At 44.1% G+C, this 24342-nt stretch overlaps 1 protein-coding gene across 6 annotated transcripts in view; it reads right to left on the bottom strand.

Annotated features, from left to right (window-relative positions):
• ppp1r12a (protein phosphatase 1, regulatory subunit 12A) overlaps window positions 1-24342 on the bottom strand; it is an 84119-nt gene that overhangs the window by 7092 nt on the left and 52685 nt on the right. For 3 of the 6 annotated variants that reach the window (XM_080757695.1, XM_080757694.1, XM_080757699.1), the window contains 17 exons: window positions 23677-23787; window positions 22010-22300; window positions 20596-20687; window positions 19814-19933; window positions 18122-18274; window positions 16119-16304; window positions 14783-14935; window positions 12910-13000; window positions 11426-11617; window positions 11096-11261; window positions 8544-8665; window positions 7011-7079; window positions 4101-4117; window positions 3604-3724; window positions 2676-2780; window positions 2065-2112; window positions 505-555 (listed from right to left, as the gene is read on the bottom strand). In XM_080757695.1, the coding sequence (XP_080613821.1) occupies window positions 505-555; window positions 2065-2112; window positions 2676-2780; window positions 3604-3724; window positions 4101-4117; window positions 7011-7079; window positions 8544-8665; window positions 11096-11261; window positions 11426-11617; window positions 12910-13000; window positions 14783-14935; window positions 16119-16304; window positions 18122-18274; window positions 19814-19933; window positions 20596-20687; window positions 22010-22300; window positions 23677-23787 (2088 nt within the window). The remainder of the gene's footprint in view (window positions 1-504; window positions 556-2064; window positions 2113-2675; window positions 2781-3603; window positions 3725-4100; window positions 4118-7010; window positions 7080-8543; window positions 8666-11095; window positions 11262-11425; window positions 11618-12909; window positions 13001-14782; window positions 14936-16118; window positions 16305-18121; window positions 18275-19813; window positions 19934-20595; window positions 20688-22009; window positions 22301-23676; window positions 23788-24342) is intronic. The other 3 variants (XM_080757696.1, XM_080757697.1, XM_080757698.1) reach the window with 3 other exon arrangements.

Consider the following 24342-nt stretch of genomic DNA (forward strand, 5'->3'; position numbering starts at 1 on the left):
GGTAACGTTTTTTGTTTCTTTCGGAATTGAGCCAAGGATTGCAGTGATTGATCAAAACGGGGGATGTTTAGCGCTCGATACTAAATCGTCGCTACCTCTCGTGTTTTCCATATGAACGCTTCTGAAGAATGATAAAAGGATGTTTAGCCGGCTTTTGGCTATAGCTAATTTAGCTAAGGGGTCAAGTGAACCGGAAGGGTTTTCAAAGTAGAAGCAGCGTGTAAGCAGCGGCAGTATGAAACAGCGCCGGAGTTCTATGGCGGCATTGAGGAGTCTTATTATGGCCAACAGTCTTATGGACTAACAGATGTCAGGAACCATGCTAAAAGTTCACTAAATTCAGCTGAAAGTGCCAATTTTGCCAAACGGCTGCACTGACCTTTGTAAATAGAAGAGAGAAAGAAATAACATCCCCCGTATCGCACCTGACAACTGCACGCACACGCAATCGATAAAACACTTGATGTGTCGTCCAGAGAAGTGGACATTATTGTGAGATGTTACCTTGAGTTCCTCCTCCATCTCAGAGATCTTCCTTTCTAGAGCTCTTCTTTCCTGTGGGACAGAGGACAACAGATATGAGCTTTACTTCTATAGAAAACAATCCCACAATTCATTACGCTCTAGACACTGCCCTACGCAGACGCGTGAGATGGTGAGGAGGTAGCCATTTGCACACACACACATACACACACACGTGAACACACACACATGATAGTGAGGTGTCTGCAAGCCACAACCAGGCAAAGTGATTTTAACAACCTCTTTAAAAAGTTAAAATGATGGTACGTCTGCCTGCCACTAGTAGTGGAGTAATGGATGGTGTTTGGAATAGTGGGCAGAGTTAATGAAATGACTCGGACATCAGGGTTGGAATGGTCAACTGGATGTACAATAGATTATTTGTCAGGGAAAGAGGAAAGGTGGTACAATGATAAGATATGACTTTATGTTAGAGCACGGACATCAAGCCGTAATCGTGCGATAGTCTATGTGGTTAACGTATAATTCTACCACAGGTCTTTTCGAGGAAGCAATCTGATTGGTTGAAACAGCCTTCTAGCCGGTGGTTAAACCAGCACTGTTCACCACCTAATCAAAACAAAGAATTCAGCTGCTCTGTTCTCCCAGAGCGCTAGCAAACTCGGTGGCTAGGCTAGCTAGTTTATTGGGACATTTGTGATCGTAGTGACTACATCTGTCATTAAAAAAATATATTCTTTCAGCGATTTTCTTTGTTTTAAGGGTAACTGTGGTAGAATTCCAATATTAATTAATTAATTAATATTGCTTAATTGTGTTACAGATATATAGATTTCAGCCACCATCAACTATGATTACGAAAGGAAAAATGTCAAGATGAATGTGCAAAACACACATGCCAGAGTACTTTAACAGTGAGTGCACACAATTCCTTATTCGTCTACTGCCTGCACACGCACGCACACGCGTGCTGCAGCGCACACACTCAAAAAAAGTAGTAAAAAAAAAAAAGGTAAAAAAGACAGTCTTGACAAGTGGTGACCACACGTTGCCTTGAAGTTTGTAAGAAAAAAAAATACATGTGAGAGAGAGAGAGAAGGCGCTGGGTGTTTTGGGAGCATGTTGTTCTCCCTCAACCCCCAGCAGGTACAAGAGGATTTGTGACATGACAGCCAAACAGCAGAGAGGACTGGCATTAAAAAAAAAAAAAAAACTCTTGTTTAGAGAGGATCATACCGCCACCCAGATGAAATTGGGGCCTGCTTGTTACCTTCAGACATAAATTCATTAGCATAATGTTACAATGCTGTTCCAACAGTAAGAGGTCATAATCCAGGGCAAAACAATGGGAAAGGGGCATCTATGAGCTCAACTTTCCCCAATCTACAAGCCTTGAAGAAATATATATATTTTGATATTGCAGGCAAATGAAACCCTGTCAAACTACATTCAACAGGGTAAATGTTTGTTATTTCTGGGTTTCTCAATTATTGTTTGGACCAAATGTTTTATAACAATTGTGTAAAATTAACTGTGGCAAAAGTGGCATATGATGGCATATGATGAGTTTATCGCTATTACCCTTTTCTCCATCTCAAGTTGCGACCGGTCAGCGTAGCGTTCCTGCCTCTGCGAAAGGGAGAAAAGACAGTTTGTGAAACAAAGGCCAATTCCCTGGTCTTCAGTAATTTAAGACCAGAGACCAGAAAACCAAACCAACCAAACCAAAACCCTGTTTCTATATCAGTGGGTCTCAAACTATTTCATGCCTAAGGACGCCCAAACATTATGTAATTGGCCGTCGACCCCCATCTGAAAATATGTTGTTCCCCCCGAGAAGCAAATATTTGAGTTAAGCCCATCGCACACCGTCTGCGACCGTCTGCGACCGTCTGCGACGCGGCGCGTTGCCGCGCGGCGGACGCAGCCGGTGTGTGGTGGGCTTTAAAAACATACGCTGTGAAAGAATATATATTAAAAGATTTGCGGCACATTTTCACAAAAAAATAAATAAAATAAAAGCAGATCTACCAGCTCATAGCTGCAGCACCCTATGAGCTTGTAGATCTGCTATCTTTCAAGAGCTAAAGTTAAAAAAAATGGTTAAAGTGGTTGAAAGCTAAGGCGACACAGATGAGTTCCAGGTCTTAATGGGTGAACCCCCAGGTACAAACGGGGACCGTTGTGTGTACCTGTGTGGCTTTCTCCAGCTGCAGCTTCATGTCCGCCAGCTCCAGGTCAGTGTCACGTAACTGGGCCTTCAGCTTCTCGTTTTCAGCTAAAATCTGCTCATAGAGCTACAGGGACGTACGGAATGAAGCAGAAAAATAGAATCTCATGGCTGAAAGTTAAAATGATGTTTAGCTGTATTCTAAAGATAATCTAGATTCTAGACCCATGTTGTTGCTGCCGTTCCACATACAGCCAACCAGTGGAAGAAATCTCAGATTGAGGCATGAACCTTTGCTTTTATTACATTTCCAGACCACTCGTTCATGTTTATGGAAGATGGATTTGGTTGCTAGTTTTATCTAAAATTACTAATAACCGGAAATAGTCTATCTACTTGTAGATGGGTTAATTTCGGTGGGCAACATGCTTTATAGAAGACATGCATGGGCTTCCATGGAAAGCGAATGGCTGAAATCAGTCGTGGCGATTGGAGAACTTTAATCCATGGGGATGAAGGAAACAGCAGCACACGTTGTCAAAGTGGTACACCTTAGAGGACAGCCTCATCGACATGCAACGCTCCACTCGCTGACATTTTGTTAGGCTGAAGGTAGAGTGGCCATCTTAGAATTCGAAAAGTTCCCGGTTCGATCCGTCCACGTGTGTGTGTGTGTGTGTGTGTGTGTGTGTGTGGGTGGATAACGCTACATACAATTTAGGCATTTAGCAGACGCTCTTAATCCAGAACGATTTACAAGTAAGCAAGAACACCACATGGCAATACATCAAATGAAAAAATAAGAAATAGTCATCAATAATCATAAGGAAGCATAGAGGACCAATCAACTGCAGAGGCCAATGAGGCATTTTTTTTTAAACACTATACATATATATATAAAGGCACCATTCTATTCTCCATTTAAAAAAAGTCCTAAGTAAAAGGCATACCTTCTTATAGTCAGTGGTGTCATCTCTTTCCAGCTTGCTGGTGTATGGCCTCCGTCCCTCGCGGTAGCCCCGGCTGCCTAGAGCGTCGATGGGGTCCGAGGATGAAGTGCTGCTCTCGTGTCTGAAACGAGAGTGGCGAAAAAGGACCTCGACGTTTAGCCTCGTCAACTGTGGAAAAACCCCAGTGGGTTTCAAATAACACCGATAGAGTGATGGAATAGTGAGTTATTATTGATTTATTTTTAGCTGCGCACATCGCTTCCAAGGACTGTCCCTTATATGTGTCTATGCATGTCTGTCTGTGGTAATGGACAGCTGCAATACCGCTGGGTGACCTAAAGTAGCGCTGTTGAGCGGCCTTTCACACTGACCACTAGAACGATAAAAGCATAACGGTACAGTGCCGTAACTATTACAATAAAAGTATGGTTAGTTGCACCATTACACCATTGTAAAAGTACAGTGAGAGAGAGGTAATAATATGGGCATCAACATACCTGGACAGACGATCGCTCTGAAAGAGAACAGAAACAGAATGTGAGTTTTCTTACCCTTAGACGGTAAAATGTAAAATGTGGCACTCCGAGTTGCAAGCCCCCACATCAAACATGCAAGAGCTCTATTCTGTAGGCCAGGTTTTGTTTGTAAAGAAATAACTATATATTAATGCTTTGGAGATATGCAGTATGCAAGAAACTAGACATTGTGAATGTTTGTCACGACAGGGATACATTTGCGTCGATTAAGGTGTAAAATCTGTTCCGTTAGCATTGCACTTATGAGCAACCTCAACACTCAAATTAGACACAAGATACTGCCAAGTTAAGGCAGCCATTTCAGGCACACAGAGCTGAACAAACTGCTAATAAAAGTACAAATTCTCCTGTAAACTAGACTAGCTCTTTCCCCGGTCTGTCTCGGCGGCTGACCTGCACACCACCCCCCTCCTCCTCTACAAACATGCATTCTTGAATAGCTGCCAAAAGCTCCCAGTTCTAAAAAGAGCCTCAAGGCAGTTTCACCACTGCTCCTCTCCTTGCGTATATATATATATGCTGCCCCAGTAGCGGGCCTCAAAGTGGGGGCAGAGATCAGATATGGCGATGGCGGCTCGCGGGGTCTTGGAGAAGGGGGTCAAGCCTCTAGCCATTTTAAAATTGCATTGGGCTTCCTGACGCTGACGGACAATGATTAGAGGAGCAGCTGAAACAATGTGCAGCTCAAGAACATCACGCGAGGCCTCGCAGTGCAGTGAGTGATTGAACTGCTGTGTCGGCGTAGCCAAAACAACCATTCCACAATCTCCGAATGCTATTATACTGTAGAAGTCTGGAGGTACGCCTCCCGGAATCCAAGTAATCCAAGTTTGTCATTTCCGTTCGCAAAAATACATTTAGAAATATCTTTAGAGCTTTTTCTCTTTTTTCCCCCCTCCATTTCTGCTAAGCAGCAAGCTATATATGTTGTTTTTTTCCCCCATTTATATTAATAATAATAATAATCTTTATTGTCCCGAAGGATATTCATTTTCACAGGTCTGTTCAACACCAACAACAAAAGCAGTACATAGTACAGAAACAACATTACACCAAGACAAAAAAAACAAAACATGAGTTCCCCACTGTGTACAGAAACCATCCTATCGGCGGGGCAGTTTGTTTAATGCTGCAATGGCTGAGGGGACAAAATTCCTACTGAAACGGACCTTTTTCCAGGGTAAGGTTCTGTATCTTTGTCCTGATGGCATGAGGTTGAAGAAGCGATACAGGGGATGATTAGGATAAATTAGCGCGACAAAACGGAAGTGGGTGAGGAGGGCTTCACTTCCCGCTTTATATTTGAACAGTCTGGCCACGTGAGACTAGGGCTGTCAGTTCACCTCTATAATCCAATTCGAATTTCATTGCTTAATTATTTGTAATTTTCGAATATATTCGAATATTTACATTGTATTTTAGCTCATATTTAGCCTATAATAATACACAGAATAACAAGGTTTTGACGATGCACGTTCTGTCCACTAGAGGGCCCCCCCTTCCAAACGACAAAGCAGTACTTTTAGAACATGTAATAATGGTTTTCGGCACAAAATAGCGTTTAAACTGTTGTTTTATTGAGCACAGTGCACTCAGCACGGTAAGATTGTTGTCTGTCTATAGTGCAAATGCATTTTACAGTGAACGTTGTATACTTCTGATACAGTATAGTCTGAGTAGTGAGTAGGCTAGTCAGGAATCATGAACTTTTTCTTTTTTCTTTTTAAACGGAATGCTGTCACGATGAACAGGCCATCATTAGTAAATAGCAATGAAGATATATAGAGATGCCTATATTTTGCGCTAAAGTAATTGTTGAATAACACATAAATGTAGGTTTTAACGCTAGAATGGCATTGTAGTGGACTATAGTGAGAGGCGAGCTTGTCTTTCCTTCATTGCGGGACTGCAGGACTAGTCTGGAGATATAGTCGTGGATGATCAGCTTCAGACAGTCAGTGTTTTGGTTCGTACCTGGAGTTTTGCATTATCTCCGCTGTGCACAGCAGCACAGGGGAACTGTCTTTAATATATCCATGGTCGTTTTCAGTTGCTTTCCATGTGCAACACAAAAGTAGCCTACCATGTGTTTGTTTTGGTAATAGCCTACTGCAGGCGCAGCCATGCTGATTCACGTAATCGCGTAGGACAAAATGAAACCAGCCGGACCAACGTTAATGGTTTAATGCACGTAGGACCCGCATTTTCAAACTGTCCACAATATGCGACAGACTCGACGGTACTAATAAAACATGCGAGTGATTCTTCTTAGTTGCAGCGCGCTGTGCGACTGCGTGTGTGCATGCGTGCAGAGGAGGGAGGAGGTGACGAGGCGCGCGTGTGACCGTGTGTGCGTGCGTGCAGATGGGAGATTTCACAGCGGTAGATTCGTTACTCAATACATTTAGTGAGCGGATAAAATAACATAAAACAAAATAAAAATATTAAATAGAATTAATAAATGATAAAAGCTCCATTCGAATGGCAATTTTAGCTTTCGAATATATATATATTTTTTAATATTCGAATTTCTTTCATATTATGAAATTCGTTCTGACAGCCCTACGTGAGACTATAGCAACGTCTGCTGCAGAGTACGGAAGTCTAAAGCCTTTATTTTTAAATATAAAATAAAGGCGAAAGCCACAAAAAAAAATCTCATTTACACTTCAGTGTAATGACCGTGTTGGATGCTAGCCGATTTTCAGTCATGCCAACTTAAGTAGGCAAAGTGGTTGTAATGATGAATTAAAGTGGATGCTTTAGTCCATTTCGGCCCACTGACAGGTTAAAGGCCGCTTCAGATGGGGAGCGAGTGACGCACCTTTGTAATTAAAAATGAAAATAAGAGTCAAAAGGGCGTGTCCTTACTTGAGGCTCCTCCCCCTTGGTGCTGCCTTCCTCCGAGTCAGACTGCTGCTCTGGGTCGTTTTCGTCGCTCTGGAAGAGAAACACGTAGACGCCACACGACCGTCGTTAGAAATGACTTGAAACCGCTCTACGTTTTGTGTGGGTGTCTGTCAGTGTTGGTGTTCGCCGACTACCTTTTTCCACTGATGAAAACTAAATGAAAACTAACCTATGATGACTAAAATGAAGATTAAATATACTGACAATTTTGTCAACAAAGAAGAAGTAGCTCGGGAGTGGCTTATTGTCAGTATCAGCCGGTAACACGCAAGAGTCTATATCGCCGTTACAATGCTCTAGACCCCTGGGAGATGGAGTATATCCCTGTTACAATGCGCTAGACCCCTGGGAGATGGAGTATATCCCCGTTACAATGCGCTAGACCCCTGGGAGATGGAGTCTTTCCACTCGTTACAATGCGCTAGACCCCTGGGAGATGGAGTATATCCCTGTTACAATGCGCTAGACCCCTGGGAGATGGAGTATATCCCCGTTACAATGCGCTAGACCCCTGGGAGATGGAGTATATCCCCGTTACAATGCGCTAGACCCCTGGGAGATGGAGTCTTTCCACTCGTTACAATGCGCTAGACCCCTGGGAGATGGAGTCTTTCCACTCGTTACAATGCGCTAGACCCCTGGGAGATGGAGTATATCCCCGTTACAATGCGCTAGACCCCTGGGAGATGGAGTATATCCCCGTTACAATGCGCTAGACTCCTGGGAGATGGAGTATATCCCTGTTACAATGCGCTAGACTCCTGGGAGATGGAGTATATCCCCGTTACAATGTGCTAGACCCCTGGGAGATGGAGTATATCCCCGTTACAATGCGCTAGACCCCTGGGAGATGGAGTCTTTCCACTCGTAACAATGCGCTAGACCCCTGGGAGATGGATTGCTGAGGTAGAACGCCACACCTACCATCATAACAAAAACTAGATCCAAATGTTATGTAGAATCTATGTTATGTAGATCCAGTAGAACTAAAAGACATTTGGTGTGGCACTCTGAAAATCTACAAGCTCTGTGAGTGTGTAGTTTGAAAACCCACCTTTTCAGACTCCATCATGGCCCATAGCACTTACCCCACCCCCTTAGATAGCAATTCTGTAGACTTAGATAGCATTTGATACAGACTTATAGCATGTTATGTAAACAGCATAAGTGCATTGTATGTAGTCATAGCACGTCATAGTACATAATGTATATCATAGTAGTATAGATGTATAGCTTATTTCATTATAGATATTCCACTGTTACTTTCTTAGCTTACACATGTTTCATGATAAATGTTTTTATGTGATGTATTCCCCATGCTTTTTGTTCTTGCTTAATGTAAATCGCTCTGGATTAAGAGCGTCTGCTAAATGCCTAAATTGTAAATTGTAATTGTAAATTGTGTAGATAGGCTATTTTCAGCACGTAACCAAGTGTAAAATCATCCTGATGTGTGTGTGTGTGTGTTTGTGTGTGCGGGTGTGCGTCTCTCACATCCTGGGTCCAGTAGGAGACCCCGGTGGACCGTCTCTTCTCGCGGGGCCGCCTGCGATCCCGTATGGAGCGGGGCTGAGACTTGTCCTCTCCCTCCTTCTCCTCCTCCTTTCTGTCCGTGTCTGCTCATGGGGAGGGAAGGAAGGCATTATGTTAAATATAATAATAGAATAAAATGTCATGATATAGTAGCTCAAATAACAGTTTTGTTGGCCTTCAAAACAGGCTTCCAGGCTGCATTCAGAAACTGTTCCAAATGAAAGAAAACCATTATTTGGCCAAGACAAATTAATCGAAGAACCACTGACATAGAAACATGGCTTTTTCATAAAACTGTCAATTTTTTTTAATCTGATCTCAGGTCAAAATGGGTTTAAGCTACAGCTTCAGCCTACTCCTTTTCGGTCCAAATATTCTCTGAAAAGTTTGTTGTAATTAACCCTGTATATGATTCAAGAAGAAGGGAACACAGAAAAGGCAGGTTTGTACCACCAGGTCCAACCATGGGACTAGACATTCCTCCGGTGGGGAAGATGGGGCCTGAGGGGGTGACCTTTCCGGCTCCTTTGTTTTGTTGCTCTTCAGTGTCGGCCCTTGTCCGTCGTCGACAATTGGCCATCAACTACGTTTGAACTGGGAACTGTAAATTGACACACCTTTTTTATTATTGTGTCTTCAGCGCGGCTATGAGGAAATCATAACAGGAACGCGACCTTTAATAATGGTCAGGAAAAGCTTGGGTCAACCAGTTTAATTTACCGTACGGAGCACCGTCAGGAACACAATCGAGTATTGGCAGGAGTTCAAAGAAAACACCTTTTTTCTTTCTTTTTTTTTGCTGTGAGGGAACAAAGTCATCACTGTTTCCGTCAGTGGGATAGATTGAGGCCTTTTTTTCCCAAAGCTATTTTATTTAAAAAAAGTCTCTTTAGCAGCATGTGGCTGTGTTCCCATATAGACCTGAGGCCGATTCTAAAATCCTGACAGTGTTCTGAAAAACCTTGGTTTCTATATCAGTGGTGCTCAACCTTTTTCATGTCAAGGAACAAATACAGAATTATCTGTATTTGGCCGTGGACCCCCATCTGAAAATATGTTGTTCCGGGGACCCCCTCTAGAAGCAAACATTTGAGTTAAAAACGTTTGCTCTGATAGAATATATATATTCAAGGATTTGCGCCACATTTTCAGTTTTTCAAAAATAGCAGATCTACAAGCTCGTAGGGTGCCACTTGGTGGCGCGCTATGAGCTTGTAATAATGAATTGCATTTTTATAGCACTTTTCCAAGTGCTCAAAGCGCTTTACAATGGTTCATTCATACATTGGGAGGTGAAGCGGCGGACTGAAAGAGGTGAACAGTCGACACCAGCGTCCTCACTTCCCACACCAATGGTGGCAAACTCACACCGACCGACTCATTGGAGGCAATGTAGGGTCCAGTGTCTTGCCCAAGGACACTTCGACATGTGGACAGGAGGAGCCAGGATTCGAACCGCCGGCACCGACCCAGGGATCGTTGGACGACCTGCTCTACCTCCTGAGCCACAGCCGCCCTTGTAGATCTGCTATTTTTCAATAGCTAAATTATAACATAACAGGTGGAATCCAGCTCAACTTGTCACAAACATCACATACTCGTCTAATAGCAATTATTTGAGCTAATCACAATTATGTTTGCATAATCGTGTCCATGTTGAAAAATACAGTAATTTCTTGGTATATTTGTCATATCTGGCCTGTGCACTAATTTATTATGAAGCTTATAAAAGCCAAACAGAAGTGTAATTTCTATTCATAATGTTCCAATTTGTGGGGGTTCATGTTCTAGGTTGTTATTAGAGAAAGTAAAAGATGAGTGTTCTTTTTTTTCATTTGCTGCTTTCTTTCGTTTTAGGAATTTTAGCTGTTTTTGACAGGGGGCGGGGGCATTCGAGCATGGGGCTAAATATGTATTTTTTTACAAAATATTATGCAGATTTTTTTATTTATTATTTACTATAGTCCTAATAAACCCCAGGAAATTACATCTGGCCAAAAAGAAAATCACAGGATCTACTGAATATGAAGGTAGCCTACTGGGGGGAAGCCACACTGTGTGTCATAGGCTCAATATGTCAGTTTGACACATTCAGTAGATCGTGATCTTGTGTGGCCAGATGAAATTTCCTGGGGTTTATTAGGACTATAGTAAATAATTAAATCGCTATAAAATGTTGTAAAAAAAATACATATCTAGTCGCATGCTCGAATTCCCCAGCCCGAACTGTCAAAAACAGCTAAAATCCCTAAAACGAAAGAAAGCAGCAAATGATAAAAAAATGACTCACCTTTCTCTAATAACCTAAAACATGAACCTTGGTTGAAAAAAAACTAAAGTTGTCCTTTAAGTGACTTTCAGGTCTGAACACAAACTTTGACAACCACTTGTGAACTTAAATGGAAACAGAGCCTCCATTAGTACCATCGGTGAACACCATGTGAAGTAGGGTAAGCGTTATTCTGCGTGCATACGTACGGTACATGGAGCCCTATATTGAAATGCAACGTCACCTTTCTCTGTGTCCCTGGAGGGGCGGCTGTAGGCCGAGGTGATGCCCGTCAGGCTGTTGGGCCTGCTGAGGGAGCTGGAGGTCAGGGTGGAGGAGCTGGACGACGGGGTGACGGAGGAGGTGGTGGTGGAGGAGGTGGAGGACGACGGCCGGTAGCGCTGGTAGGTCTGGAGAGGTTCAGAGTGCATTGTTTCAGTCTGTGTCCACTCATAGTGCCGAGGGCATTGAGCCTTTTTCAAGGGGAAGTCCAACACGTACGTATACGTGCTGCGGTACCGTGAACCTTTAGAACATTAGACCACGTCAACAGAGACCAAACACCATTACGTACCTCTTCGAAGCTGCGGTACCGTGACCTGTAGTCGTCCTCCTTGACCTCCGTCTCCTTCTTCTCCTCCTGCTGCTTCTCCTTGTCCTGCTTCTCCTTCTCCTCCTTCTCCTCCTCCTGGCGGGTCCGCGAGGAGGCGGGGGCGGGGCGGCGCATGGTCTTCTCCGCCTCCTGGAGGTCGGTGAGCGTCACGCCCTACAGGAACAAACACGCTGACGTTTAACGCATTTAGGAACGGGAACGGCATCTGTGTCACCCGATAGCCTTTTATCCGCTTTTAACCATTATTTGAAACTTTAGTCGTTGAAAAATAGGAGATCTACAAGCTCATAGCGCCGCATCGAGTGCCACGCTATGAGCTTGTAGATCTGCCTTTTTATTTATTTATTCTTTCACAGTGAACATTTTTAACTCATATTTTTTGCTTCTGGGTGAGGAGGGGGGGGGGTCCCTGGAACAAAATATTTTCAGATGGAAGCCAAGAGTTGTGAGCTTGTAGATCTGCTATTTTCACTACATTCTTTTTTCAATAATATTCTTATTGAATTTTCACTACTTCTAAAGATGTTTGTTTTCCAATTTTATTTATGTAATTTTTTGATTATTTTCTCTCATTTCTACACTAATGGAAAATGTGTTGAATTTGTTTTGAATTCATGAAAACCTTTGCTTGTTTTCAATAGAAAAAAAAACTGTAGAAATAGCTGGAAAAAAACGACGGTGCAGACAACCACGCCTATACAGATACACATGGAGTCACTGTCGATTAAGCACTGTTTGAGTTGCGTGGGAATCACTTACAATCTGTTTAAAAATGACACAGAGCACTTGACAATGAAAGTTATTGTGCCTATGTTGATGTTGAGTAGACGCCATGGTTATAATTATTCCAAATGTTCAGCCCCTCGTAAAAATCCAACGGTTATGAAAAGGCTGCCGGCGGTACACAACACATTCCCACGTCTACAATCACATGCATTATTAACCCATTCTGACCTGAGATCAGATTCATACGAGGTTTCCACTGGACACACGCTGGTCTGATTAACCCATTCTGACCTGAGATCAGATTCTAAAAATGTCAGTCGTTCTTCGATTTTTCAAAAATAGCAGACCTACAAGCTCGTAGCGCGCCACTCGGTGGCGCGCTATGAGCTTGTAGATCTGCTATTTTTCAATAGCTAAAGCATAACATGATGCTAACACCAAAACGGGTTCCCGGTCAGAATGGGTTAAAGCAAACAAGTTCAACCTCAAGTTTAACCCTATAGAACACTAAACCAAACCACCACTAAAACCGGGTATATTTTGTAATGTAATATATCCCATAAAAAACGTAGAAAGCCTGTGTAGATCATCCTGAAGCCCAAAAGCCTAATATTATCTCCCCTGGTCGAGGGGGAACTGTTCCCTTTAGCTTGGTTTGTTCGGTCCAAGCTACGTGGAAAACCCGGACTGGCATCTCAAACGTTCCATCGTGAACCAACCTGGGTGGAGCGCCTGGACTGGCGAGCCTGCCTGGAGCGGGCTTTCCTCTGCGACTCCGACTCCTCGTCTCGCACTGGCGTCAGATACGACCTAACGCAGATACGCGCACACACACACACACACACACGCGCACACACACACACAGTACACAGTACACAGTATAAATATGTATCTGGGACATAGGATGATTGCTAGGATATATAAAAACGATTTCACATTTTGCGGGGCAGAGTAACAGACTTGCCAGGGTGGACAGCCGACATCAAGAAAACTATTGAATGTTGGGGCGTGGGCCAGATTTAGCCGTTGCAACACTTTTATTTTCAACATTTATATAAATATATTTATTATTGAGAACACCAAATAATGTACTGCATTTTCACATTAGTTAAATATAGTACCATTTAGATTGGCTCCCCGGTTGCTTTTAGGATTATCTGACTTGTTTAAGCTCTCAATGGTCTTGGACCTTCCTACCTGCACACTACAGTAGATATTATGCCTGCCTAGACATGTCCCAAACCAGCCAAAAAGCAGCTTTCTGCTTCTACGGACCGACGAGCATGGAGCGCACTCCCACTATACTTTCGACTGGCAGCCTCTGTAGAGATTTTTAAAGCACAGCTCAAGACCTACTTCCTTTAATACTGTATATCCATCGGCATACAGAGATTGAGAGAGTCGAGAGATGAAAATTGACAATCGACAAGGTCACAACGTACACGTACATAACGGACATGATGTGTTGTGAGGTTGTAGGTTGTAGATTTTTGCGTGCAACACCAGGCTTAAGAGGAGTCAAACAAACGTGCGGGGGATTCTTGCACTTTCCTCTAGTGTGGAATATGCCTCCCCGTGTCCCCTAGGGTAGGTACCCTCACAAAAAACATGCAGTACTCCTGGTCTCTAAACTACCTCCCCCTGGCCAGCCTGATGGAGGGGAAAGGAACTGGTCGGAATAACGTCTTCCTAAGTTCATACGTCCAGCCGGCGGAAACTCCCCCCCTGTCGGGTGAAAAGCAGCAGCTTGGACTCCTCATGCATAGAAGGAAGCATGAGGTCAGTCCGCAGGCCCTATTAAGGACAAGTCCCTGGTGCAGTCAGAGCCTGTTCGTTGCAGCCCTGCCCAAGAAACACCCCTGTGACAGACAGGTGATTTATTTCAGCACTGTCACACCAACACATGCACCTTGCCCTGTTTAAACACAGTCACACACATGCACATTGCACAGGCTAGCCTGCAACACACACACACACACACACACACACACACACACACACACACACACCCCCTTCCTCACACTGTGTAGTGTGTACACTGTGTACACAAAGCAGCAAGATTACACCCAATCCTCAAACAGAGGAAGTGCATCCGGATCACCTTAAACAATCCATGATCCCAGCTTGGTGTGTGTGTGTGTGCGACTGTGCATGTGTGTGTGTAACTACACAGACAATGACTGAAGACTAACACCTTCGATATTTTTTCCCGACGATATCACGCGGGAAAGAAACTGTCCCGATATGGAGCGCCGGTCATTGCATAGCGACGTAGCCTGAACCAATCAAATGACCAATAAATAGTAGCATGTAGATCTCAAACCAATAGAAGTTTTTGTGGCCGCAAAACCTCGCTCAAATAAGAGACTCCCCGAGCAAATATAGAAGGCGTGGGCGACGTCACCGCATGCTGGCGGTACGCCAGGACGCTCTCATTGAAGAACGGGTAATTCTAATGAGATGTCATCGTTCACTCACATCACTGGCAGCGCAGCTGAGGTGTGTCTCAGAGAGAGAAACAATGAACACAGAGGGTTGTGGGTATATAGTGTGTGTGTGTGTGTGTGTGTGGGGGGGGGGGGGGGGGGTTACCTGCGTCGTTCCCTGCCGTCAGAGCCAATGATAATGCCAGTGGTGGTAGTGGTAGATGTGGTGGTGGCAGAGCCAGTGTTCATAGTGGGGATGACCGCTGCAGACTCCTTCTCTTTCTCCTTTTCCCTCTCTGCACTCTCTTCTGACCAGTACCTGTTCGCACAAAAGGACGTGCACATTTTAAAACACGCGCACATTTTAAAACGCACGCACGCATAGGACGCACACATTTTAGAACATACAGATCGTTAGCAGATCTACGAGCACACAATGCGTCGTGACACGCTGAGAGCTTGTAGATCTGGTATTTACAAAAGATTTTTTTATACATTTGAAAAAGATTCCGCATAATGAGCACTTTGTACTTTAAGTACATTTGGTTGCCAATACTTTTGTACTTCTACTCAAGGAAATTAACGTTGAATTTCGGACTTTTACTTGCAACAGAGTATTTCTATATTGCAGTATTGCTACTTTTACTTAAGTACAAAATGTGAGCACTTTTTCCGCAATATGCCTCCATCTCTTCCAACACACACCGAGTCGCCAGCTGCTCCTTTTCAGCGGGCCGTCACTGAGGATTTTCACCTCGAGAGCCCAATGTAATAATAATACATTTTATTTATAAAGCACGTTACATTCGAAACAAATCTCAAAGTGCTACATCAAGAGAGGGAAAAAGATGCAGAAGCATTTAAAAGGAATAAAATAAGAACAATTAATGCATTTTGTGGTCACATACCGGTATACAGCTAAAAGGTTAGAAAGTACACACAGGGCATCTAAAAAGTCCAACTAGGCAAAATTGTTAAGTCCCCTTTTAAAAGCATCCAAAGATTGTGGTGCTCTCAGGTGGTCGGGGAGGGCATTCCACAGCCAAGGAGCAGTACGATTAGTCACACACGTTACCGCGGTGAAATTTGTTCTCCACATTTGACCCATCTCTTGGAGCGGTGAGCAGTTGATTTGACGTTGATGCCGAGCAGGGAGGCATGGGGTCCCATTTTTACAGTCTTTGGTATGACACGGCCGGTGGATCGAGCCCCCCGTTCTCCCAGTTTCGGGGGCGGACACTCCAACCACAAGGCCACTGCCTGGTTTGCACTACGAGTATGTCAGGGCTTGTCAACACTACTACACAATTGCCTGATCGCAATTATTTGAGATCGCTACGAGTAACCGAGTTAACCGTAATCCTTTTTTTTTAATCGTCTGCATAATCGTTTCCATACATTAAAAAAAAAAGAATTGCAGATTTACCGACTGAAAACGATAAACCTGATTATTTCCACAGATATTGATGACGCAATAACACATTGTGTGACTGTGTGTGTACCTGCTGGTGAGACTGGTGGAGCCTGTGCGAGTTGAGGAGGGGCCCAGGCTGGAGAGAAGGCCACGGTGGCTGGTGGGCGAGGTAACAGATGATGACGACGAGGTGGTGGTGGTGGTGGTGGGGGTGGTGGAGGTGATGGAGGTGGTGGAGGAGCTGAGGTCCTCATGTCTCCTGCCAAAGGAACCGCTATGGAGGGAGGGTAGGACACACACACACACACACACACACGCACACACGCCAAACACAACATAGTCAGCAGAGGAGACAGAAGTAGAGCAAGTAGAGACAAATTATTATTACACCCTTATTATTACACCCTCTTGAAAATATATGTGTATATAAAAACACAGGAGTTTAGAACATAATGCTTTGATTTGCTGGATTCGTTATCATAAATGCATTCACGTTAACAAGCAATTATTGTTAATTTGTTAAACAAGCAAATGGGAGTCAGATTGTTATAATTTTTTATCGTAGGTGAATGCATCCCATGAAGATATCATCAGCAGTTTTAGTCTTTCTTGACATGCTTATCTCCTGCCAATTTATGCTTGGTTGCACATCGTGTCGCACTCCGACCCGTTAGCCGACCGATCTACAAGCTCACAAGTTGATGTGAGGAGGTGTCGTTGAACAAATAGATCTACCACTTTCAATGTGCAACACCGCCACACAACCATGTGCTGTAGGAATCAGGCCTTAAGCCCTGTGTATACTTCATCCTACAACAAATAGCAAAAGAAATAGCTGAATCGGCCATTTCCTCTATTTATGGAAAGTTTGAGTCAATTTCTGGAAACAACTCCTTGGGCTAAAAACGGCCATAGCCACTTTTCCAAATGTGATGATGACCTCATCACATTTGTGATGACAGCCATGGCCTTAGCTTTCGTGCAAAACCATGTCTTGGAATGGATTCAGAATCACGAAAAAACCCTAGTTTGACACGTCACATGCTACTTAAAGCATAATGAAAATCTGACTTTCAGCAGCTGTCACAAAGTTTCCCAAGGGAGTTGGCTTGGAACAAATTTAGAGGTGATAGCAGACACCTTTATGAACACATTTGTGAAGAAAGCTAGTGGTAAGCATTTATTTTGCAGATTTGCCAAAACTTTCGCTAACTTACCCCAACTAATAATAACCAGTACCAAACAAACTGTTTGGCACTTGGTATAGAGCGTGGCAGTCCCACCCCCTTTCAGAACGACGAGGGCACCAGGAAATAATTCCCCAGTCATTTTCCCCATAGACATTTCAAGAAGTATTTATTGAACACCTTGAGGGCTTTAAATTGTTTGATCCAATGTTCCCCCTGCTTAATACGCTAAACCCGCCATTTGTTTAATTCGCCATTTTTTTATTATTAAAAAGAAAGCTATGAACCAAGACTAAATATACTGATTTCATCAACAGATAAAAGCTAGACATGACAAAACACAAAATGGAATCTTATTCAAAGGACTATGGCTAAAACAAAATCTGTAAAAAATAAATAAATACTAGCTTGTAGATCGGCCGATTTTTGATGTGGGACAATGTCGTACGACCCATTAAGACCTGGAACACATCTGTGTCACCTTAGCTTTCAACTACTTTAACCACTATTTTATACTTTAGCTGTTGAAAAATAGCAGGTATACAAGCTCATAGTGCTGCACAGAGTGCCGTGCTATGGGCTTGTACATCTGCCATTTTTGAAAAATCGTGAAAATGTGGTGCAAATATTTGAATATACATTCCTTCACAGCGAACGTCTTAACTGAAATCTTTGCTTAAACATATTTTCAGATGGGGGGGGGAGGGGGAGATCCGGCGGCCAAATGCATATCATTTTGGGCGTAGTCGACATGAAAAGGTCTGAGCATCACTGACATTGAAACATAGGTTTTTTTTCAGTTTTCAAACTGATTTAGAAGACATTGCGTTTGTAGACTCGGCCTCAGGTCTTAATGGCATAAATGAGGCTTTGTGAGGCCTTGGAGGTGGTACTGTAGGTATACCTGCGGTAAATGCTGTAAGACTGGTAGTGGGAGGAGGGCGGCTGCCAGGACTTAGTGTTACAGGTGTTAGGGTCCAGGTTGGACGTGGACGACGACTTGGACGGCACGTCCCGCGTGCTGCCACTCCGACCTAGCGCTAGCGTGTGGGACGTGCTGATGGCGGGACGGAGCAGAGCGGCAGGGTGGGTGGGTGGGTGGAGCAGGTGGTGGAGAGAGGCATGTTAGCAGGGGAAGGACGCGCACACACACACACACACACACACACACACAGTGCAGGGGCCAACACTTGTATTTTCACAAATTTGTACCACGTAAGGTGTAAGGTGTTTTTGTATTTTTGTATTCCTACATGTCTCTAGTTGATATTGTGTGTGTGTGTGTGTGTGTGTGTGTGTGTGTGTGTGTGTGTGTGTGTGTGTGTGTGTGTGTGTGATACATCTTCCAATTCAACTAGAGACATGTAGGAATACAAAAAAAAAAGTTACCTAACGTGGTACCAAATTCTGGCTAAGCCCCTGGACTAACAAAAAATATATAAGGCAAAAAGCACTCCAACTATGGGACATGTCTGGTTTTTGCACCATAAAATAATTTTGGAAAGAATTTGAGGCCCCTTCCCTACTTCCTACCTTCACAGGTGTTACCGATGATACTAATAAAGGCTCCGTTCCATTCTGGTCAAACAGAGTCAGGGTGCTGCTATTGTGCATCACTCACTGGCTCACTGGAAACACTCTGCTATACCAGTGTCCTTGAGTCGGTTACAAATGGCCCTGTACAGGCGTGGAACCAACAAATGGAACCAAATGGACCTGTAAGGGTCCATTTGGTTCCATTTATACACTCTCAGAGTTACGGGGGTTGAAATGTAAAAGTTTGAGAACCACTGCTCACTAAATGGAACAGAGCCTTAATTTGTATCATCGGTAACACCTGTGAGGGAAGTACGGAAGCGGCCGGAAGTAGGAAGAGTCATTCTGTGTGCATAGAGCCCATTGTAGGACTTTAAGGAACCATACGGGTCGATGACAAAAAAAGGGCCAATAAACTTAACGGTAAACTAAGAGGGCACAACAACCAGACAGCACCAGTACAGTCATGCAACACACTCTGTGGTGGCAGTGACAACATGAGGGAGGCTCATTTGCAAAGGCTTTCAACAGCAGTAGCCGCCATTGGAACATTGGACAGCATGTACATGCACAAACAGTACCTGGTAATGACGTCAAAGTGACATGAACAGTAGGCAAAAAACTAATAAAATCGCTGTTCTACATTGTACTGTTGTTAGTCAGGAATCTAGGTTATAAAAATCCAAACAGGTACAATGGGTACAAACGGGTAGATCCCATGACCTTTTGTGGCCAGATGTAATTTCCTGGGTATAGTAAATAATATATTGTAAAGCAATACATATTTAGCCACGTTTGAATGCCCCCTGACCCCAAATAGCTAAAATCATTCAAACGAAAGGAAGCAGCAAATGAAACACAATTAACACTCATCTTTTACTTTCTCTAAAATCTAACTAAAACATGAACCTTGGTTGAGAAAAACTTGATTGAGAAAAGTTGTCCTTTGAGCTAAAGTAACTAAGATGGCATAATAATGGACGCCACTTCCGATCCAATGGGAGCGCTGAGCTTTCGGGAGCGCTTGTTGTTATGGAGGGAGGCGCGGGGCGGGGCTAACCTGCGCTGATAGCTGGGGGTTGTTCGGTTGGTGGACGCGCTTCCGTCGCTGTTCTTCAGGTCGTCGTCCCACCGCCGCCGAGTGTAGGAGCCGCTACGTACCAGACTAGCGGCTGAATCCCTGAGGAACCACAAGCTACAAATAGCACCCGAGATCTCCACAAAAAAACATAATCACCGACACGCGTTTTAAAATGAGAGCAGCCAGTCTAATCCTGGGGTTTACCCTGGAAGAAAAAATGTTGTCCCTGACTAGTAGACATTCCAAATTGAGTGTTATCCAGCATTAACTGTAGGCTGTTAGGATAACACTGCTCAATACAATGTATACTGTTCTATTCAAAGATAATTTACAATTTCAGGTATTTAGCAGACGCTCTTAATCCAGAGCGACTTTCAATAAGCAAGAACACCACAAGGTAATGCATCGAATGCATAGATAACCCTAGATAGTAATCTAGGATCATAAGTAAACTAAGAACCGATCTACCAAACAGTAGAACATCCGTACATTGAAACTATAAACTGGCATCCGTCTACATAACGTTCCATCTAAATGACACATTTCAGCCTTTGCATGAGGCGACTCTGCACGGTTGTGAGGCTAGGGCAAGTGCTACTGCTACGGCCAAGAGCCAACAGAGAGGCTGCAAGAAGCCAGACACCATGCATAAGCACAGAGACCGTTTGGCCTGCGACAACACTCGCAGTGGGCAGCAGGCGGCGCTCAAGGCAATACATGGTAAAAACAGCGTAATAGACAGCAGAGCCTGCATGGGGCACCTGTTCTCCTTTTCGTCGATGTCTGAAGTACTGGCGAGCCTTCTGGGGATGGTTGGGGCCACGTAGGCCAGACGAGTTGCTTTGTCCTTTTCCTGTAGACACAGGAGGCAACACAGACAGACAGACAGAGAGGGGCCCGTTAAAATTTAGACCATTTAGAGCTGTTCAAAAAGCTTTCTGAAAAGCTCTCACACAGCTACTTATTATTAAAGATTTAACAGCAGCGCAGCAAAACATGACCGCTTTGAAATAACACGAGTTGTCAGTAACTTATGCTTTCCTTTTGAAATTAACGTCCACTCTACTTAACCGTTTAACTGGACCAAAATGAAGTGAGTTCAATATGTGTCGCTCAACCAAAAATTAACAGCACGCAGTATAATTTCAAGACATTGACCATTGACCTCTCCCACGCTCCCCGTCCTAATCTAAAGGCCCATTTATTGTCTGGATTTTCAGGTGGTGAGGTGACCACCGCTCCGGTGGTGAGGTGACCTAGCCTGGTTAATAAACCAGACCGAATCAGCCGTTGGCAAAAAAATTGCCTGCCGGCGGATTACGGTCTGGAGAGGCTCAATTGTACACCCATTTCTTACACCAGAGAAATGGGGCGGCCAATCGGGACACGGTATTTAATATGGGCGGGGCTTTGGTACAGTGACTTTCAATGCTTGAGACCTTTGACTGACAGCAGCTCTGACCAATTGCGTCAAAGAGAAAATGTTTCAACCCGCCGCCCTGGAAATGAAATCCAAGCTGAGCCTCCCCAGACTAATATCCCGCGGTCCGTGCGATATTAGTCTGGTTTATTAACCAGGCTAGAGGTGACCACCGCTCCGGTGGTGAGGTGACCACCGCTCCGGTGGTGAGCTGACCACTGGAGCTGAAATAACACTGAGCGGTGGGGAGTAAAAACAGAGAGAAGGGCTGGGGCGGTGGCGGTGGTTTGCTCTTCACCGCGGCTCGTGACGTCATGTTGTAGTTCGGTGGTCACCTAACCACCAGAGATCCAGACTATGAATGAGCCTTAAGGTACCGCAGAAAGGCCTGTCTAATTATTACATAATCACCTAATCGCAAATGATATTTATTATTATTTATTATTATTCTTAAAAAATTGCCTTTTCTGGTGACTGATACTACCCTCCTAATACGTGAGGTTCCCATGTGTTTATTACTTTTCTGATTTATTTGTAAAAAAAGAAATAATAATTAAAAGAAAACATCAAATGTATTACCGGTAATCAAATATCGAATACTGAATAAAGCAACTTAAAAACTGTCTGGGGCGTTCACATAAACCTGAATAGACGACGAAATGACCAAAAGTTTGTGAAATGAAGAGAAATATCCCCTTTAAGACAAGGAGAAAAAACTAACGGAAGAGAGATGTCCTCCTCCTCCTCCTCCGTACCTTCTCTTTGTCTTTGTTGTCCAGGGTGGAGGAGAGGCGGGGGCTGGAGGCCGAGCGCATCACGCCGCCGGCCGTGTCCTTGTCTTTCTGAGCTCCTTCCTTGGTGGCCGTGATCTCCGCCAGCGCGCCGTAGCTGCCCGTCTTCCGGAGGCCCAGGCGCCACGAGGCCGGAGACTCGTCCACCTTCCTCTCCACCTCCGCTTTGGTCGACGGCGTCGACGGCGTTGTCGTCGCCGCCGCCGTCGTTGTAGTCGTCGCCGCCGCCACCTTCCCGGCGGCAGGCTGGCTCACCTGGAGGAGGAGGAGGAGGTTGGGGAGAGAAACGTTGGGAGTCAGAACGGCCCAGTCGGGTTGAGCGTTTAGAAATGAGCATAGTCAAAAAAAAGGCAGCAGTCCAGGGTTTTAGTTGTCTCAGTAAAAACAAAACGGAGGTTAATGAGGGTACTCTGTAAAATCCTTCGTGTTCATTTAAACTTAAGGGTGAACGCTGGGATTTACACCGTGTACGAAAAGGTGTCCTGGTTGTCGATTCTCTTGCTGAAGCCGGGGTCGGGGTGTTTGTTTTGTTACAGTGTTTGTCCAAAGGAAAGGAAAGGTACTATGTTTACCCAGGGTAACTGGACTAAGCATCAGATACTTGTTTACAGCCAGGCCCTGCTTATTTCATAGAACATTTCATGGTAGTGGTTCAATGCCTTGTCCAAGGGCACTTCAGCGGTAGTAATTTTTAACGTGTCGGACCGCTGATTCGAACTGGCGACCTTCCGGTATCAAGACCGCTCCACAATCCGTTCGGCCACCGCTTCCATACAGAAGTGTCGCTCAAAAAGAATTGCTGCAGGGTGCTAGCGGCCAAGGAAAAGGATATTTCGTAACGCGTTGTCAGAAACGGTATTTATTAAAGTTAAAATATGCAAATAAATGCATTACCGGTATATTTCTGATACCGGTAAGTGTTGGGGCAGACACTCATGAATAAAGAATTGTGTTTAATAGTATTTTCAGAAGTTCACCTTTAAGTGAAATATTATGTGGTTAGATAGACATATCCTTGTAAGAGAAGCACGGTCATGTCTTGGTATATTTGCAAGACATGCCAGAGTTATTAAACAAATCAGATGCAGACTTTTGAATTAAATATTCGATTTCGTTCACACCCATGATTTTCATTTAGGATCATTGAAGAAAATAAGACAAAAAGCACACAGGACAACGTGGCAAATGCATGATCTATTCAACCTGTTAGAGCGCTGTTGTTAGGACACACACACGCACACGCACGCACAAGCTCTGGTCAATATTAATTACACAAAAATATCAGAAATACACAACAGCTGGATGATGAGAAAATGGCAAAGCAGCACAGAAGCCACACACACACACACACACACACACACACACGCACACACGCTATGAGTGTGTGTGTCAGGGAGGGCAGTGAGGTGTTTTGTTGATGCATGTGAAGAAAACAACACATTGGGACAGTGAGTGACGCAAGGAAAAAGGGATAAGAGGATTCACGTTAGCATCGCCTGGATCGGGGCAAATGTGGTTATGTTTTTTTTTTAATCGTTTTAATTTATTTTGATCATCATCAGTGCGGAGGAGGTAGGTGCATAACGTAGGACAAGAGAACAACTCCGGGACGGTGCACACCAATGCCTCACCATCAGCTTTTTGGGCAAGAGAGAAATGCCAGTTTTGCGCAAGCCTTGACGCCACAATGCAGGACCGCCCGGCTCCGCCACGGGCATGAGGGAGGGATTCATACAATCAGACTAAAAAGCCAACCAAGACGACAGCCCGTGTTGAGAGACAGAGAGAGGGAGGTAGAGAGAAATACAGAATGGAACGTTGAGTAAAGAAAAAGGGTGTCGAAAGAGTTATCGAAGCAGCAGTAACAGATAAAAAACACACTTCATGGAGAGAGAGAGAGAGAGAGAGAGAGAGAGAGAGAGAGATACAGAATGGTATGTTGAGAAAAGAAAAGGTCTGTATAAGAGTTATCGAAGCAGCAGTAACAGAAAAAAAACACACATCATGGCAAGGACAAAGGTAGAGAGAGATAGAGAGAGAGAGATAGAGAGATTTTTAAAAAGGCCTGGTCACACAGCACAATGTTTACTGTCAGACAACAGAGAGCATCACTATTGTTCTGGGTTGGCATGAGAGGCTGCTCTGTTATTAATATACAAGGAGAGCCATTGAGGAGGCGAGAGAGATTCGCTGCTAGTGTCAAACTGGACATTGTTGTTAATCTTTCGCTCACTCTCGTTAAGACGGGGGACATTGTGCCGAGCGTGAGCACTGCACTTCAGAAGGAGGAGGAGGAG

The sequence above is a fragment of the Protomyctophum bolini genome (genome assembly GCF_963924005.1).
Source record: "Protomyctophum bolini genome assembly, chromosome: 23".
Taxonomy (NCBI): Eukaryota; Metazoa; Chordata; class Actinopteri; order Myctophiformes; family Myctophidae; genus Protomyctophum; species Protomyctophum bolini.